This window comes from Tetranychus urticae, chromosome 3 (genome assembly GCF_039701765.1).
Source record: "Tetranychus urticae isolate SD_2017Ah chromosome 3, NJAU_TeUrti_SD_1.0, whole genome shotgun sequence".
Classification (NCBI taxonomy): domain Eukaryota; kingdom Metazoa; phylum Arthropoda; class Arachnida; order Trombidiformes; family Tetranychidae; genus Tetranychus; species Tetranychus urticae.
Window position 1 is genome coordinate 5,504,127 of NC_142960.1, and position 19,569 is coordinate 5,523,695.

Below are 19,569 nucleotides of genomic sequence, written 5' to 3' on the forward strand. Positions count from 1 at the left end.
ACCTTGGGCGAATTATTAAACCACCTTTGTCAATGTAAATCGGCAAACTGTAAAATGTTTGAAATTTTCAATGAGGAATCAAATGAGAGACCAAATGAGCAACAAAATGAGAGACCAAATGAGCAAAAAAATAGGCAATCAAATGAGCAACAAAATACACAACCAAATGAACAACAAAATGAAGAGCAACCAGATTGTCTCAATTGCCCTTGTTGTGGTACCTCCACTCAACTTTTAATTGAATATTTGAACCATATTTGCTCATGCCAAGACAATTGTAAAAGAATGGACATCTTTTTCGACGAACCACCACCAAAAAAAGATTGCTTGAGGTGCCCATGCTGTGGGAAAGAAAGTGAACCTTTAAGTGAATATTTACTTCATCATTGCTCTTGCAAAGAAAATTGCCGAAGAATGGAAATATTCTTTGATAAAGAGCCTGTAATACAAGATGCACCATCAACAAGAGCAACTCCAAAAGAGTTGAAAAGAAAAGTGAAATGTGCAAAGTGCAGAAGACACTATTCAAGCGAAAAAAGATTGAGATCACATCAAAGAGTTTGTGGGAGTATTTCTTTACTTAACCCACGTAATCCTTCTTTTTCATCTCCATTCAAACTAATTCATTCAGCTTTTCGCCGCCATTTCCGTGTTTTTTCACAACAAATGAGTGATATGGTTGACATTGACATTGTGAAACGTCATCAGAAAGCTAAAGTGAAGGATTTGCTACAACATAATCTTGATGATCTTGGACCAATTAAATTCTATTTGATTTTAAAAGTTTACTTTCAAAAAATGAGCATGATTGAATTGATTGAAGCAGAAATACCTTCAACGATGAAACCATTATTACCTGGTGATAATATCAATAATGAAATTGAAGAAACTTTCACGGAGATGAAAGAAATAATAGATCAATACACTGAACGAGGAAGTGGCTTTACGATTGTTGATATCAGCAAAATTGATGTTTGGATTGCTCATTATCAACCTCATCGAGGAGGCTGTCATCAGAATAAATTGCCTGCTGAACTTGTCTCAAAACATTGTTTACTTTCAATCAAATGTCAAACTGATTGCTTTATGTATTCAATTTTAGCTGCTCTTCATCAAAGAGAAAATCATCCCGACAATTATCAACAATATGACCAATTTACCAACTCACATGACTTTTCAAAATGGCGAGGTCAAGTTGAATTGAACATGGTTGAATCCTTTGAAAAGAAAAACGCAATATCAATTAGTGTTTTTACTTACAACACAACCAACAAATTTGTGATTCCCCTTTATATTACAAAGAATCAATTCACATCTCATGTCAGACTATTTTTATACAACGAACACTATTATTTAATCACAAACTTTGCTCGCCTATTAAATTCAAAAAGTAATTACCGGCGATATCATTGTGAAAGATGTTTAAACGGCTGGCATTATATATTTCAATTGCAAAAACACATGATTGACTGTTCAGCAAAACCCGCACAAAAAATTGTAATGCCTTACCCTACACCTTATAAACCAAGACGGAATTTCTGCGAAAGATCAAACCTGAAAAAAGAAATTAAGCATCCAATCATAATTTACTGTGACTTTGAATGTTTAATCGTCCCAACAAATGATCCATTGAAACCTTTCCACCATGAACCATGTAGTTATGGATACATTGTTGTTGATTGGGACAGAAAAATCATCGACAAAAAGTTTGACCATGGAGAAAATATTGTCTCTAAATTTCTAACTCATCTTAAACAATCAATTGAATCTGCTCTCGACTATTTAAAAACCTCATTAAAACCTCTTAAAATGTCACCTAATGAAGAAGCAACATTTCAAAGTACAACAAACTGCTGGATTTGTGAAAAGCCTCTTGATGATGACAGAGTCCGTGACCATGATCATTTAACTGGGAAATTTAGAGGCGCAGCACATAATGCCTGTAATGTAAATTATTCAATTCCGAATCGAATACCAATATTTTTCCATAATTTAAAGAATTATGATGGTCATTTATTGATAGATTCAATCAAAAGTAATACATTTACCGGAAATTTAAAACTTATCCCTTCATCAATGGAAAAGTATATTGGATGGTATGTCGATAATCTTGCTTTTCTCGACTCATTTGCCTTTTTACCTGGAAGTCTCGATACTCTGAGCTCCAACTTGTCAAACACTGAAAAAGAAGAATTTTTACGACAAGAATGGCCAGGACATGATTTAACAGATTTGATGGGAAAAGCATCAATACCTTATGAATATTTATCATCCCTTGATAAATTTGAGGATCAAGCATTACCACCAATGTCTGCATTTTACTCATCATTGAACGACACAAACATTTCACAAGAAATGTATGACCGATTAAAAAGAATTTGGAGACAATTTAACTGTCGTAATCTTGGACAATTGATTGATATTTACTTGAGACTTGATGTTTTGATGCTCACTGCAGTATTTGAAAACTTTCGAAAAACAAGTATAGATGATTTTGGGATCGACCCGCCACATTATATGACTTGTCCTGGTCTTTCATATGCTGCTGCCTTAAAAATGACAAAAATATCAATTGAATTATTTTTGGAACTTGATATGTTGTTATTCATTGAAGGTGACATTAGAGGAGGTTTTACAACGGTTGCTAAACGTCACGCCATTGCTAATAATCCCTCAACAAATTATGATGGTGGTCAACAAACATGGTTAATGTATTTCGATGTAAATAATCTTTATGGTAATGCAATGATGGACATGTTACCGATTGGACAATATAAATGGGTAAATTTTTCAAATGAAGATAAACTACTTGAGCATATAATGAATACACCTGATGATGGTGATATTGGATACATTTTGGAAATCGATTTAGAGTACCATGATGCTCATAATGACTTTCCTTTGGCCCCTCATAAAATGAAAGTTACGCATGAAATGTTAAGTCCTTACGCTAAAAAGTTATATGATGAACTTGAGAAGCAAGGACTTAAACCGGTTCCTAGTGAAAAACTGGTTTCAACATTTCTGACAAGGAGAAGATATTCAGTGCATTTTCGCAATTTAAAGTTTTACATTGAAAATGGATTAAAAGTTGCCAAAGTACATCGAGTAATTTCATTTAAACAAAAAGCCTGGTTGAAACCTTACATTCAATTCTGCACGAAAAAGCGTCAAGAAGCAAAAACAACATTCACTTCATCGCTTTATAAATTATTTGTAAACAGTATCTATGGGAAACTAATGGAGGACAAGCGAAAACATATTGAAGTTAAACTTGCAATGGGAGAAAGAGTCGCTACAAAAAGAATTGCTAATCCTCTTGCTACACGATTCAAAATTATTGATGAAGATAAAATGCTGATTCAATTGAAACCTGAATGTGTTTTAATGGATAAGGCTATTGTTTCTGGATTTACTGTTCTTGAGCTCTCAAAACTCCATGTTTACAAACTTTATTATGGCCGTTTTAAAAAATACTATGGTGATAAAGTGCAACTTGTTTATTCCGATACTGATTCTTTTTTACTGGAAATTAAATCCAACAACATAATAACTGACATGAAACAATTTAATGATATTATGGACTTTGGTGACTTGCCCAATGATCATCCACTCTATTCAAGCGAAAATAAAAAGAAAATTGGTTGCCTCAAAGATGAAATGTCAGGAGAAGTCATCCATGAAGTAATTGCCGTTAAACCTAAACTTTACTGTATAAAATCACAAAGTGGAGAGAAGAAGAGAGCTAAAGGCGTTCAAAAAAATGTCGTAAAAAACAAAATTAATTTTGAAGATTATAAAAATTGTCTGTACAATGAAAAGATACATAAAGAAATCACAAGACGCTTTGGATCTGATAAACATAAAATTTCCATGTATTGTAATGAAAAGGTTGCAATTTCACCTTTTGAAGATAAACGTTATCTTCTAAATGATAAAATAAGTTCATATGCTTATGGACATTATAAAATTTATCAATAAAATTTTTAATTATTTGTAACAATTTTTGTTCATTCTTTAGTGTTTTACATTTCTCAAAAATTTTGTAAAATTTGTTCTGATCATCAGCAAGCAATACAAAAAGAACACAAAAGTATCCACATGATGATGAATAATCATCTTGATATTTGTTGGTTGAGTAAGTGTATCCTCTAGGTGAAAATCTTTGAAGGAAAGATACAATATTTCCGTCTGGGGGCCGGCCGTAAGAATCAAAATAATGTGAATTTCCGATTTTATCAAAGTTTACCGCTACCCAATGAGACCCTTCTTTGTAACTAGGGTCTAAATTAATAATAAAAGTTGATGGCTTTTTCAATACTAAAGGTAATTTATCACTTGGGAAAACACCACCAAAGTGTTTAACACCACGAAGCATGCGCTTTAAGTCAATAGTTGTCAACATTAGTAGTCAAGTGTTACAATTCTATCTTTATCAATTGTAATTAAATTATCAAATTGACCAAAAACAATTATCAGGAAAACTTGGTTGATAAGGTATTGAAGGGTATAAATTTCCGTCAACATTTAAAGAAATTTGTGTAATGTTTGCATGTTCAAACCAAAAAGGATCTTTATAATTATTGCCCGCGAAAGCTGATTCATCAACAAGTCCAATGATTACTCTTCTTGGTAAAATCCCGGAAAAAATGTTTTCAATATTGACTGTTGACATGCCTTTATTCAGAGAAAAGCTTTTAACAACATTTCTGACGATGAAATATTTTGCAGGAGACTCTTTAAGTGCAGATATTATCCCCGTTTGTGTATCTGGAAATAATTTAACACGTTTAATATGCAATGCTAATTTTGTTATTTTTATTGTATATTCATCTTGAGTTATGTGGATCAATGGGAACTTCTCTCTGCTTCTTGTAAATCTGAATAATAATGGAGTGCCATTCAACAGTAATTTGTCTTGTTGACACATTGGAAGATGTAATCTAAAATATAAGTCAACATTATTTTTAAGATGAACTGAAGAATCATAACGTCCAGCATCAGCTTTTGTTGGATGACGGAACAATAAATCTTCAATGAAAGATTGATAATGGTACATATTCGTAGCTTGAGATGTATTGACAGTACCAATAAAAAAATCAATTTGATCAAATAAAGCATTTCCAAAGTTTTGCGAACCTTTAAGCACAGCTGTTGTTACTTTTGCTCCGGCCTTATCAATAATCTCGAGATTTATATGAACCATTGTTTGAGATAGATCCGTGAAATCTTCGGATGCAGGTACATCAATGGTGTGTACTTTAGAGCTTTCTAATGACGCTGAAGGTCTATACTCTACTTCATAAGTAGAATCAATAGCTACTTGTGTAGGTGGTACAGTGAATAATGATAATTCACTTTTACTTGCAGGTAAAGATGCAGGATGTAAATACTCCATGTTTAATCGAAAATATCTTTCTTTTTTCTTTTAACAGCTTTTTTCTTCTTCTTATACAACCGTTTTCGTTTAACACCAGTACCACTTTGATTGAGCATAACATTTGCTTTATCAATTGATTGTTTTGCCAGATTACGAAGACTTTCTTTACCTCTTTCTTTCAATGTTTGTTTCAAATTTTTATTTTCCAATAAATCTTGACCGACGTTGATTCCTGTTTTTACGGCCTGTTTTCCAAGAAATTTCAAAACAGGAATTGCAAATCTTTTGAATAGACTTCCAAATCCATATCCTCGCTGGTAAGGAGAACCTCTGAATATTTCAATATCAGAGAATCCTTGTCCAGCTTGAGATAAATAATATGATTTGAAGTCTGAATGCCTTGGACAATAAACTTTACGTTGCATTTTGTTTCTTCATAAAATAAAATACACCTTATACAAAGCGTTTTAAATGTAAGCCAATTGCGACTCTTCCTGAAGCGAATTTAATTGGATTTCCAGTTTCATCTGTCAAAATGAAATTCACATCCTCAATTTGATTCGTCCTCACAGGATAATAAAAAGGCTTTACAAATCTCTCATGAACAATCTCATGTCTTTGTCCTCTTTTCAGAGGTAAAATTCTCAAGACTCTCGTAAATGTATCTCCAACAAAATGTGGGGCAACAATATCTGAATAAACAAACATTAAACTTGATCTTGCATTTAGATCGGCCGGCCTGGACGCAGTTACTTTGGGATTAGTGATTAAACTTTCACTTGGATCGTCAATGAAACCAAGAGCATTAATCAAAGCAGCATCTTTAAATGTTGGAATCAACTTGGTGTTTCCTATCCACCCTCTTATAATTGATATTATTCCTTTTGAATATTCTAATCTTGGTGGTTTATCACTAATATCATTTGTTGTATTTGCAGCTTCAAGACCAAGTTCCACCTTTAATTTGTTAATTTCTTTAGTGAATTCTTCTTTTGTTACGTTCAAGTTGACTTGAGATTCATTAAGTTCTTTTTTAACTTTTTTCAATTCAGTCGTTAAATTGTTTACTTCAATTTGTTTATCCCTCAATTGCTGATCCTTTCCTCTGATATCATTTTCTAAAGAATCAATTTTCGATCTTTTTTCATTCAAATCAGTAACTTTATTGTTACAATCACTCAAACTTCTTTCCGTTTCAGCAATTTTCCGTTCGAGACCTTCTTTCTCAGTTTTTAATGAATCATAATTTCTTTGTATTTCTTTTAAATTTGAAATTTCTTGATTTTTATCATTAATATTTTTTTCAGCGTTTCTCATTTGCCCCTCAATTTTCACTTTTTCAGTTGAAAGGTCATTAAATTTTCTTTGAAGTTCATCAAATTCATTTTTCTGTGTGTCAGAATTCGTACCAGCTGCTTTGAGACGATCTATCTCCTTCTTTTTAGCATCAATTTCCTTTTCTGCGTTAATCAATTTTTGATCAATTCCCGTTTTTTCTGTTGTCAATTCACCATACTTCCTTTTTGCTTCAGAAAGTTGTGTTTCAAGAGGCGTTACTTTGTTCGCTTCTGTCGTTAGACGTGTAATTTCTTCTTTCTTAACCTTTAAATCATCCTCAGCCTTATTTAATTTTGTTGTGAGTTCTGTCTTTTCCCTTTCTAAAGCTTGTTTTTCTCTTGAAAGATCATCCCGAGCTTTGTTTAATTCCACCTTGCTAGTCTCGAAACTTTGGATTGATTTATTCAATTCTTTAATCTCATTGAGTTTCGCATTGAGTTCCCTTTCAGCGGTTGTGAATTTATTAAACAAGTCATCTATTTCAGATTGTTTTGATTGAAGTGTTTCATTTTTCCTTTTGAGCTCTAGATTTTTTTCAGATAATTCCCGTCGTTTTTCATTAAATTGTTTGAACCATTTTCCAGCTTCTGGGTCTTTCCTTGCTCTTTTAGGAGGAGGAGGTTCATAACCTGAACTATTAGGTTGAATCAGTCAATATGAGCGGACTTTGACCTATTGTCGCTACGCAACCGTTTCACGCAAACGCAGTTGCAATACACGGATCGACGCCATTTTTGGAGCTCTTTCTACTGAACTAGTTGATTTTTAGTTTGTTAAAATGGATTTCAAAACTGCCCTGAAAAACTCAATTATCAAAGAAGAAGCTGTCGGAATCGTGAAATTTTTAGTTTATAAAGATTATAGTGCCGGACTTATCCACCAAGAGCTACACAGATTGATGTCTGGAAATGGACCTTCAGAGGCAACCATAAAAAGATGGTGTGCAACCTTGAAAAAGGGTGAAAATATCAATTTGAACACCAGAGGAGGGTCTGCAGCCGATGCTGAACAAAATGCTAGACGCTTAGAGACGATCAAGAATTGTTTTACTGAATCGAAACACTGGTCTTTGAGGGCTCTTGCGAGCTATACGGGGTTGCCATATGCTGCTGTACAACGAATTGTCAAAGGTGAATTGAAGATGCGGAAGATTATGGCAAAATGGGTTCCGCATGAATTGACAGAAATGCAACGTGATTTCCGTGTTTTGTGTTGTCGCATGAATAGAAGAATGTATAGCCAAACTCCAAATTTACTTAAACGTACATTAACTATCGACGAGAGCTGGGTCAGTCTCTATATGGAACCTGATAGGAACCAAGCGCGCCAATGGGTTGCAGAAGGCGAAATGCCTGATCCAGTCATAACAGGAAACATTCACGGGATCAAGAGGATGCTGATTGTTGCAATGGATTTTAATGGAATCGCTTTTTATAAGCTCCTACCGCCTAAAACCACTGTAACCGGCGAGGTTTATAAGGCCTTTTTGGAAGAGCATTTGGAAAATTGGTTGGATGGAAAAAGTAGCCAACATGTATGGCTACTTCATGATAATGCTCGACCCCACAAGGCTGTTGTGGTCAAGGAGTATTTGGAACAAAAAGGAATTACACTTTGGGACCATCCCCCTTATTCCCCTGACATAAGCCCCCTTGACTTCAATTGCTTCGCGCAATTGAAAAGGGAACTCAGAGGAGTCCAACACACCGACTGGGAACAATTTTCGGAAAACCTCGATCGAGCGGTAAATGACCTGAACGGCAGCGGCCGCATGAACGGCGTTCAAAAGTTACCGGAACGTTGGCTGCGGGTAATTGAAGCAGAAGGTGCTTATATTTAATTCTGAAATTTTCATTGTAATCGAAGAAATAATAAAGAAAATACATTAAATCAAAGTCCGCTCATATTGACTGATTCAACCTAATAGTATATAGTTCTTCCAATTTTCTATCTTTTGCTTCATCTGTCAAATCGGGATTTTTCATTATATCCTTTTCTTCAGATAAGAGCTCTGCTTGACTCATTCGAGATTGGCCCGCTCTTGCAAATAGTTTATCTATCAATTCTTCTTTTTTCTCATCATCATAAGCAGGATTATTTCTTATTAATTGACTTTCAATCTTGAGCCTACTCACATCAATAGGCAATTCTTTAGGGTTTCGTACTTTTTTATGATAATTATAAAAATTATTCAGGAAAAAATCCTTTGTGAAAATGTCGAGTGATTGATTATTCAGTATATTGTCTTCTATAGCTTTGAATCCCTCTGGTGATAGTAATTGCTCAGTTTGTGAAGCTTGATCACTTTGCATCCCTTGATTAGCTTGCGGTTGTTGATTAGCTTGCGGTTGTTGATTTGGGCGTGGTTTTAGTGCATCAAATATTTTTGATGCTTTCACATTGAATTTATTAACAAATTTTTGTACATCATCCCCTTCATTTATGTTTACAAAATATTGTCTATGACCAGCACCTGATATTTTAAAGTACACTTCACTTTGGCATTTTTTGTCAGATCTATTGGATAAAATATTTCTTGAATTCCTACAACCCAATCTCCATCAAGAGATATTGCATGTTGTAGACGATTCGTAAATTTTGTTAATGTGTTTTCTGGAAACAAATTTGTTGAAGCATTAGAAACAGCCTCAATATAATATTCATCAGGTTGGTAAAACATCTTCGACCCAGCTATTAAATTTTGATGGATATCCGAACCACTTTACAAAATATTCCTTCTTTTTTGTCTTTGGATTTATTCTTGTTTTAATAACTTTCTCTATCTTATATAAACTTATTTCATTAGCTTTAGCTAGCTCATAATGATAAAAAATAGATGTTATATCTTCTCCGTTATAATCTTTCAAACGATAAACATATCCTTGTGGTGTTTTTTTCACTTTATTTATCGTGAATATTTCTTCAGTAAAATTACTAGTGGCGCCTTTTTCGAAAATTCCTTTAGCTCTTGCAATTCTTACTTTATCATCAACTTTAAATGGTTTTTGTTTCGAATGATTAACTGGATGAGTTTTCCTTATATTCAATAAAACTTGAGTTGAGTTTTCCTGGGTAACTTGACTTGGTGACATTTGAATAGTTCGATGATAAGAATTATTATATGATTTCACGATTTTTTGTAAATCATCAATGTATCTTCTGGTATTATAATAATGAAGATAACGATAAATTCTTGTTCTTAGAGTCCGATTGAATCTCTCAACAATTGCACATTTTATCACATCATCTGTAGAAGTAAAAAAATTTATTTCATTGTCTGCAAATAATTGTTTGCCTTGAGAATTTAAGAATTCTTTTCCTTGGTCACTTTGTATTTTATCAGGTTTTCTCTCTTGTAATAAAACTTTAAATGCTTCAACGATTTCATTTGCATTTTTTGTTTTTAATGGAATTACCCAAGCATAACGACTGAAACAATCAATAATATTTAATAAATACTTTTTATCATCATTAAATTTTGATACCCAAGACATGTCCATTAAATCTATTTGCCATTGTTCATCAATTTTATTAACTAAAATTGGGAGCCGAGGAAATTTTCGCTTCACTTGTCTAAATAAAATATAAGTATCCTGATTCTTCAACCAATCTTCAACTTGTTTTAACGACGCTTCCTTTTGGACGCTCTCGAATAATCTTCTGACTCCACCAAAGCTTCCTGTGCTGTCTGGCGTGACGTACTTGCTTCGGATTGCTCCTGTAATTCTTTCCATGTATCTTTACTTTGAATTCCGGGGTTTTTGATAAACTGCAATAAACCCGGTCTGTTTTGCCTTATAGCAGCAACAACTAGATCAACACCGTTTGGTTTTCTAGCAATTTGATTTTCTAATAGATAATGAACAATCATCTGTAAATTGCTTCTGTAAAGAGCTTTCCCATCAGGTTTTATGACTTGACCATTTTTATCTATCAAACCACGAATACTTTTTATTCCAAGAGCTAATACTTCTCCAATATTGGGTTGAAAAGGTTGCATTTTACTCTTCCTCGGAGAAAGTGGTGGTGGTCTGTCTATTTCAGTTTCAAGCTTTGGTGATTCTGTGACAAAAGCTTGCATGAGGTTTGTCCTAGCAGCAGAAGATGAATTCACTGGTGTTGTTTGTTGTGTTGTTTGTTGTGAAAAAGGAGTTGAAAATTCTCCTCTAGGTGTAGAAAAAACATTTTCTTCTTGATCATCAGCTTCTTCGGATTGAACACCAATTTCTACTGTTTTCTTTTGAATTTTATCAATCAATCTTGCTTTTTGTTCGGCTGTTAAATTTGATTCGATTATTGCTTTCATGTTAATTTGCTCAGGTTTCTTCTCTATTTTTTTCAACATTAAATTGTTTAATAATCTTATTTTCCTATCATTAGGAATATTTGCTTCAAACAATATGTTGGATGGATCTTTATATTGATCCTCTGGGATTAATAACATGCGTGTTATTGTGTTCATTTTTTCATAATTTTTGACGCAACGATTGAAGCTAATAATGATAAAGCTGGCTTTATTAATAGTGGTAAAAAGCCTCCTTTCTGAATCAAAGTTCTTTTAATTCTTGAACTGTTTTTTTGTTTGGCAATTTTTCTCAAATCATTCTTATATACTTTTAATGATTTTAATTTATGTCTCGGTACTTTGATAACACCTTTCAAAATATTTCTTGCAATTTCAGATAAAACATGAAAAACTTTACATGGACAAGAAGATAAAATACTTTTTCTTTCAGTCTTTTTCTTTGTCCTTGCAAGCTTTTGTAATGTTGGATAGATTTCAACTGCTTGTTTGACTGTCATTTTGATGGTGATTACCAAAACTGTTCGACTTATACAAGTTGATAGGCAAATATTGGTATGGAAAAAACATTTGTCAGTAACCTAACCTCATTTGGAGTTTCAGGTTTCAAATCAATGAATAAATATGAAAATGCTTGTGATGTGGCATGTTCATAAACTTTTTGAAATTTTACAATTTTAGTTGGAAACATTTGTCTAGCTAAAGATGTTGCAATAGATTGATCTCTTGGATTTTTAAACAAAACAATGTATTGAGAGTTTAATGAAATATTTCTACTTTCAGCTCCTCTCATGAAGAAATTTTGACAAATTAATATTATTGATAGATTTCTATGATGACTTCCTTTTGTGAACAATTCAGCTATTAGTTTTGAATTTGATGCTTCATACATTAAATCATCAAAAATTATCCAAGTCGGTCGTTTATCTAGTTTTATTTCATCGGGTAAACCTTTAACAAACTCAACATTTAACATTGAATCAAAAATTTCTTGGTATTCACTGTAGTAATAAATTATTCTTTCCGGAGCTGGATCACAAATTGTTTCTCTTTTTATGATCAATTTTCTGACAAATTCAGTTTTACCACTTCCCGTTGGTCCGGCAATGAGCATAGTAAAAGGATGACGTAAATAAATTTTATAAGACATTTTTAATTTGTAATTTCGACTTTTAATTTCGATTACATTTTGGATTACATATTTCAAACTTATATAATTTCGATTACAATATTTTTAGGGCATATTTCCACAGACATCACGACCTGGTTCGTCGTCTTCAGGGCCATTTTTTACCCATTTATTCATAGCGATTACTGCATTGAGACTGCATTTCCCAGGCTTAATATGTAAGCTACAAGGTTCCAACCGAGTGTTTATGTTACTCCAAGTTGCACCTAGCTTTCCAAGATTCAATCTAGGAATACCAAGGGTCCTCAACATCGCTTCAGCCTCTTTGGATTTACAGGCGCAAAGAAAATGATCATCATCAAGATTGCATTCATAAAATGCAATGATAATATCATTAATACTTTCAATTTTGGTTCCTTTTTCAACTTCGAAAGGTAAACCATGATGTCGACGTGTTAAATACTGTGCTTGGCGTTGATCACTGGCTGATAGTTGATCCATCTTTAACTCGTGGTCAACACTGAATACGCTTGCACCATGATCACTCAACACCGCACATTCACGAGGGTAAAACAAATTATTAGCGTAGAAGCCTTGTACATCGAAATAGCAGCAAATGTAATCCATTTTTGTTGAATATGAGAATTTCGCTTTTGTCACTTCTATTTATACTCTGCGATGCTTTTCATCAGAAGAGTGAGTGATCGAAGGAGCGGAGGATAATCTTGATAGAGTCCGCGCAAATTTTTCAAAAATTCACCGTTGATTCTCAACATGAAATCGTTCCGGTTGCATGGACCTCCAGGTATAATCATTTCACCAAAATTATTCATATACAGGTCAAAAATTTTTACGCAATTGGTTTTTAGAAATTTAACGGTTTCCACAGGAAGTTTATTCCCTGTTATAATTTCTTCTTCCTTAAATGCTTCATCAATACTTTTAATTTCACTTTTAACCAAAGTTGAAAAGATGAAAGCATCTTCAATTGCTCGGCCTGCAACCATGCATGCGACAAATTCTTCTGGTCTTAATAAACTCAGAATGAAAATAACTCCACAAAGATACATTTCCAGAGTAGGTAAATCCTTGTTTTGGATGCACAGGCGATGTTTGCGTTATAGCAACATGATCCCACCAGTTGTTGACTCGATGGTTAGTTCATCAACAACCTTTTGACATGGAGTGTTGCCTTTGAGCACTTCTGTGATGAAGACACCAATTTGAATTAATTCCCAACGCTTTAGGTTCACTCCATAACTTGTTGGGAAATCATTTACGAATAAACGTAAATCAACACGACCACAACAAACTCTGTTGTTACCATCTGTAGACCATGAAATGGTCAAACGGAGGTCGTTTATTTTAACAGCTTTCAATGAGTGCCAGTTTAATGTTGACATTATGATTTCAGATACTTTACTGATCTTTTTCTTTTCCTTCATCTCTTTTTATACTTGTCTTTTGCTTAAACTCTTGATATGCTTCACGAAGCTCATTATGCGTTTTTCCACCAGTAACAATTAGTTTTCCGGAAGGATAATATACAACACAAAGGTTTTGCTTCTTCCACACATGAGCGGGATAGATTTCCGGTTCATAAGAAAGGCCAGATAAATTGATTTTACCACGAATATGAGCAAGTGATGTCATATTTACAACTTTAACGAATTTTGCGCTCGGGAAGCGTGACTTTATGAATTTTTTCACATCACTGAATCTTTTAAAACCTGTAGCAATTATTTTACCAGTTTAAAACAGTAATAAACAATTGCTTCCTTCTTTAATTAAATCAGCATTGAACCTTTTAATTCTTGCTGCTAAAGGAATCCTTTTTCCAAGGTCCCATAATGATACTATATTAACAATGCGCATCGAGAACAATATAAAAGTATTCTTTGAATATTAAAACAATAATTAAAGCTAGTATTAAAAGTGATACATAGGCAACAGCATACATCATTGAGCATTATTATTTTGAGATTGGCTATTTATACTTGTTTGAACATCCGCTTTCTCTCATGTGATTCAGCCTTAATCAAGTGTAACAAACGGTGATCGACATTCATAGATACTTGTTTATTCCAGAAGGGAAACATCTGTTCCCCTTCTTCCATCCAGGTTCAGCCTTAATCAAGTGTAACAAACGGTGATCGACATAGCTTGATACTTGTTTATTCCAGAAGGGAAACATCCGTTCCCCTTCTTCCATCAGGTTCAGCCTTAATCAAAGGTACAAGTATTGATCACGTGACAAAACGCTCAAGTGATGAAAAAGCATTCAAGCATTAAGAACAATAGTGACCATAAGATGGTATTCAAGGTCAACCGTTAAATCAATCAAGCGTAAATTCAGTTTAGTTTGAAACTAATCATGCATGAGGGGGGTGGTGGTGAATTCTGTTTCCGGTCTGGGCCTCAGAGGCGTATGAAACGGTACTACTAGCGAACGACTGTAGAGAGTCAAAGTTTTCGTAACAGTGAAACAGCGTTCAAATGCTCAAAACGCACTTTCATAAGACAAAAACTCTCGAGTTAAAGAGTTACTTTATTCAGAGTATGCAAAGAGGATTATCACTAATTTTTCAAATGAATTTCTATTGAAGATGGTAAATAAAATTACAGTAATTCCCCGAGTTTTTTGTTTTTTTGGAGTGCTGACATCTATGTGAACTACAGGGGGAAATAATTAAATTTTACACTTTAAACAATTAATCCACTACAATGACTCCCTCCTGAAGGGAGAAAGGGTAGAAAGGCTAAAGGGGAATCACTAGACTGGACTGTTTGTTTAAGCCGTAAAATTTAATTGTTCCCCCTGTAGTTCACATAGATGTCAGCACTCCAAAAAAACAAAAAACTCGGGGAATTACTGTATTAAATTAAAATTTATCAAAATGTTAACTTATATTCCAAGATGCCTCAGAAAAGAAGCAATTAACAATTAACGAAATAGTCTAGACCCTGAATAAAAATGCTTCTTCCACTCGAGAATTTTTGTCTTATGAAAGTGAGTTTTAGTCATTTGAACACGGTTTTGTTTTTATCAAAACTCTAATACAAGTGAATCTAATACAAGCGTTAGCTCAACACACGATTTAAACAAATCGCAGCAAAGGCACTCATGTTTTGTTTTAATAATTTTTACATAACAATGATATTTTAACTAATATTCAATTGTTGAATCAGTGGACAAACAAATTGACCAGCAAGCCACTTCAGAATTAGCTTTAATATCTATCTCTATTGAGTTATTCTCAATTTTTACATTTAATTGATTGATATTAAATTAAAACAGAATTTTCTTGATTGAATACTGATTTAAAAGTCTTGCTAGTTACGCCTTGTGTAACTAGACTGTTGCCAAAATATCATAAGAGTTTTGGACTTATAAATAAGTCATCATTCAAAGGAGTGAAAAAAGTTGACTGTAAAGACACGGAGCTTTCAAAACAACAAAACCGTGTTCAAATGACCAAAACTCACTTTCATAAGACAAAAACTCTCGAGTTAACGAAGCATCTTTATAGACTATTTCGTTAATTGTTAATTGCTTCTTTTCTGAGGCATCTTGGAATATAAGTTAACATTTTGATAAATTTTATTAATAATTTTTATTTACCATCTTCAATAGAAATTCATTTGAAAAATTAGTGATAATCCTCTTTGCATACTCTGAATAAAGTAACTCTTTAACTCGAGAGTTTTTGTCTTATGAAAGTGCGTTTTGAGCATTTGAACGCTGGTTTTGTTTTTTTGAAAGCTCTGACTCATTACAGTCAGTCGGTTTAACTCTTTTGAATGCCGGTTTTGTTCATATGAAAGTTGGTTCTATTCAAACGAAAATGATTATGATTATGATTATTATAATAAAATTTCTATCTTCAAATATTTAAAGTAAATCAGTATGAAATAAACATTGTAGAATAGCATTCATGAAACAAGTATCGCCATGATTTTTAATTTCAGACAAGGTTAATATTGCAATAGCATCGATGCAGTTTGATTAGTTGTTTTCTGAACAATTACATGTGAATACATTTACAGCTTGACATTGAATTAGATAATTTATTTGTCGATTGATGATTATTTGATCGTTCTCTAGATCTTGGTTTAGCTTAGGCCTTTCAATGCCATTTTCATTTGAATTAATAATACATGGTTTTTCAAGTTTATCCACACAAATGGAAATAGAAGCTGATTCTGGCCGGGTTGAGACTGATTTCAGTGAACTATCATGATTCTCATTTACTGTACCATTGATGACTGGAAGTTTACTTTCCTCTCTTAAGTCATCATCACTAATTGTAACACATGATGGATTACTAATGAGTTGATGAAGTAGATGAGGAGAGGGTTTAGGATTATTTTCCTAGTTTGGTTGGTTTGAAGAGTTTGATTGCTGTGGTTGCTTCTGATGTTGAGAGTTAAGATGAAATTGCTACTGATCTTTTACCAAGAGGTTACAACTAGATTCCAGCAAATCTTTATTATTAATATCTATCTTAAGTTGTTCAATAGAGTATTGGTCAGAATACTGTTTCAAACCATTTAACTTTGAAACCTCTTTAAAGTGGTAAGATTTATCACTGTCAAGGTGCAGAGATTTATCTAAGAAATTAACCTCAAGCAATTTACTAAGGGAAGAAGTTGCGTTTGATGATGAAGTACAGTAAAACCTCGGTTATTTTATATTTTTGTTATGCTGGGTATTTTAAGAAAACAAGAGATGGCGTAACAAAAAATTAGTATAAACCTTTGTAAATGACCGAAGGGGGAGATACTAGACTAACGCTATGTAAAATATGAAATAACTGAGGTATAAAATAACCGAAGTTTTACTGTAGGTGAAGCTGCTGATGTTAATGTTTATGTTGGTTAACCAAAGGCGCAAATTGGTCAAAAAATTCATTTTAAACCTGAAAGGTAGAAATGTTCATAATCACAATTAAACAAGAATTGGAATTCTTTATTAACAGCAGAAGATTTATTCAGCCTTCCAAATCCTGAATATTCAGGTTCTTTTAAGATCACTAAATAAAACCAGTACGAACTTGAACACTATTTGAAATGAGTTTACTTTACAAGGATTACAATCCTACTGCGGTTAACCAATGTCAGGGTTTACTTTTACTTTACTCGGATTAGTCAAGCTAGCTTGTGACCAACAGTATTCCAATACTGGTCAGGACTAGTCAAACTGGTCAAACAATAAGCTTTGGAAAGCTTCTAGCAGCACACTTTACTTGGCGTAATTAAACTTTAGACTCAGCACTAGCTTTAGCTTTAAATCTTGAAACTCAACTTGAAATCTTTCTATCAGGACAAGACTATCGGGTACTTAACAGAGAGAGCCAATATCTAACCCAAGTATTCCAATACTTCAGACTCGGCACAATCAGCTATCAATGTAATAAAGAGAACAGACCAGAACAGACAGCACCAATAGTACTAACTGAGATCAGCACAATCAAAAGAACTAGGAATAGCAGAGTCAGAATCTCTTCGTCTAACAGGAAAACCAAACTAGTAGGACAAACAGGCAGCATAAATTGTAGGCACAATTAGAGGTAATTTAGAGTATTGGAATACTCGTTACTGAATCACTTAAACAATGAAGGTTTATATAAAATGAAATTTATTTAACACAAAACTAAGATTAAGATTGAAGTAGCTCTAGCAGATAAGCAAAGGTCAACTTAATGATGGGTTTGCTATATGGCTATTCGTAACTATTACAACAATAATAATAATTAACTCAATTACTTATCCAGTTATTTATACTTAATTAAACGGAAGGAAATATTGGAAAATTGATAAGGAAAAGGAAAGAAGCTTTCAAGCTCTCATAGTCTCCATGACCATATAACTAGGACAACAGTAAACAATAGAGTTAACTTACATAAGGGATTAACACAAAATTGAGAAATGAAAATTTGACAAACAAAAAGTATTGGAATACTTATCCCTTTAACCAAATTACAAAAGATAAGAAAATTGAATTAAACTTGAAATGATTTAAAATTATGCTTGGGCAACTCTACCCTTCACATCCCCTGACTTATGATTAAGAACCCTAAGCTTAATTTTCAAAATCATTGAGGACTGCACAAAGTTTGAAAACTTTCATTCATTTAAACTGGATCTCCTTGAACTGCTTCTTGAGTTTGGTCTTGAGTTAGAAGGTGTAGCATTTCTTGATCCTGTAGGAGTGTGATAATTTCGGTTCGATCCACTCGACTTTGAACTTCGATCTGAGCGTGCAGGGCTTAATGAACGTTTAGGGCTTTTAGGAGTTGTTGAAGGTTCTTTTTCTTCAGGCACAGAAGCAAGATTTGATCGCTTGGCAGCTTGGATCGCTTGAATGACTCTTTTACTTCTTGATTGATGTGTATAAGTTTCTTGAGTCTTCTTGACATATGGTTTGCTCATTTCATTTGGTGAGGCTTTTGTAATGAACTTTGATGGCTGGACACAATGTTCATCATACCTTGGATATTTCGATATCCTCGGGTTTGATCTCCATTCTTCAGGCCACTTACAATATCCTTTGCGAATTCCTTCATCAAACTCTTTTAGAAGTGCAGCAGTGATCTTATTACCACAAGTAGAAGCTTGATTTTCATTATGAATACCATTGAATTCAAAGGCTTTTCGTTCAATTGCATTCCATTGTAGGTAATAGAGTCGAAGAGAAGTGATAGCTTCAACCACAGGTGAATGAGTAACAGTAGGCAAAGTATATCCACAGAGCCAGAGATAAGCGATGAAATGTAAAGACATTGGCGACTCAAAATAAGGTGAATAGAAATTTGTAATTTCTCGGAGTTTAGGTTGAAGATGTTTAATCTCGAAGGTTGACAAACCTAAACTTGCAAACTGGTTAATTAAACCATGGCCAACAATCTTTTTACCACAAACTAAGTACTTCAGTACTTGATCTCTTGCGGTTGCTAACGGGCGTGCATTCTGAAGATCTTTAACAGTTAGACCATGAAATCTGGAATCGGTATACTCAATTTCCTTGTACTTGACGAAGGTCTCGTAGACTACTTCAGAGTTACCATCAACAACCGTAATCCAACATGGTCTTGGTCGTTGCCTTCTACCTTCTCGAATGTTGATATAAAACATATTAATAGAAAAGATTAAATGTTTATCTGGACAGGCTGACGAAAACTCATTAATAACTTGAAGTTGTTCCTCTAACAGCTTAGGAATATTAGCATCGGGACGATTGTTAAAAGCTTCAAACAACTTTTGTCGTCTTTTTTCAACGCATTTAGCTGTCCACTCTTTTTCAGTTTTAGGAACAGGAACCGCTTTATAAATTGATTTCGGATTGAAACATGAAGGAAAATGTTTCGCCAAAGTTTCCATAGCTTCCTCAGCTTCAGCAGGACTTAACCTCTCGAAAGG

The 19,569-nt window shown here is 33.6% G+C and overlaps 3 protein-coding genes across 3 annotated transcripts in view; 2 read left to right on the forward strand and 1 right to left on the reverse strand.

Annotated features, from left to right (window-relative positions):
• The window catches only part of LOC149093228 (uncharacterized), a 75,242-nt gene that overhangs the window by 8,465 nt on the left and 47,208 nt on the right, over positions 1 to 19,569 (forward strand). The window lies entirely within an intron of this gene.
• On the forward strand, positions 55 to 3,981 carry LOC107371803 (uncharacterized). The gene has a single exon (XM_015939968.2). The coding sequence runs from the start codon at positions 55 to 57 to the stop codon at positions 3,979 to 3,981; it is 3,927 nt and encodes a 1,308-aa protein (XP_015795454.2).
• Positions 4,454 to 5,398, reverse strand: LOC149093230 (uncharacterized protein F54H12.2-like). Its single transcript, XM_089268914.1, has one exon. The coding sequence runs from the start codon at positions 5,396 to 5,398 to the stop codon at positions 4,454 to 4,456; it is 945 nt and encodes a 314-aa protein (XP_089125040.1).

Bases quoted from the DNA above. Each gene is read 5' to 3' on its own strand.
- LOC107371803 (XM_015939968.2), top strand. From the start codon at position 55: ATGTTTGAAATTTTCAATGAGGAATCAAATGAGAGACCAAATGAGCAA.
- LOC149093230 (XM_089268914.1), bottom strand. From the start codon at position 5,398: ATGGAGTATTTACATCCTGCATCTTTACCTGCAAGTAAAAGTGAATTA.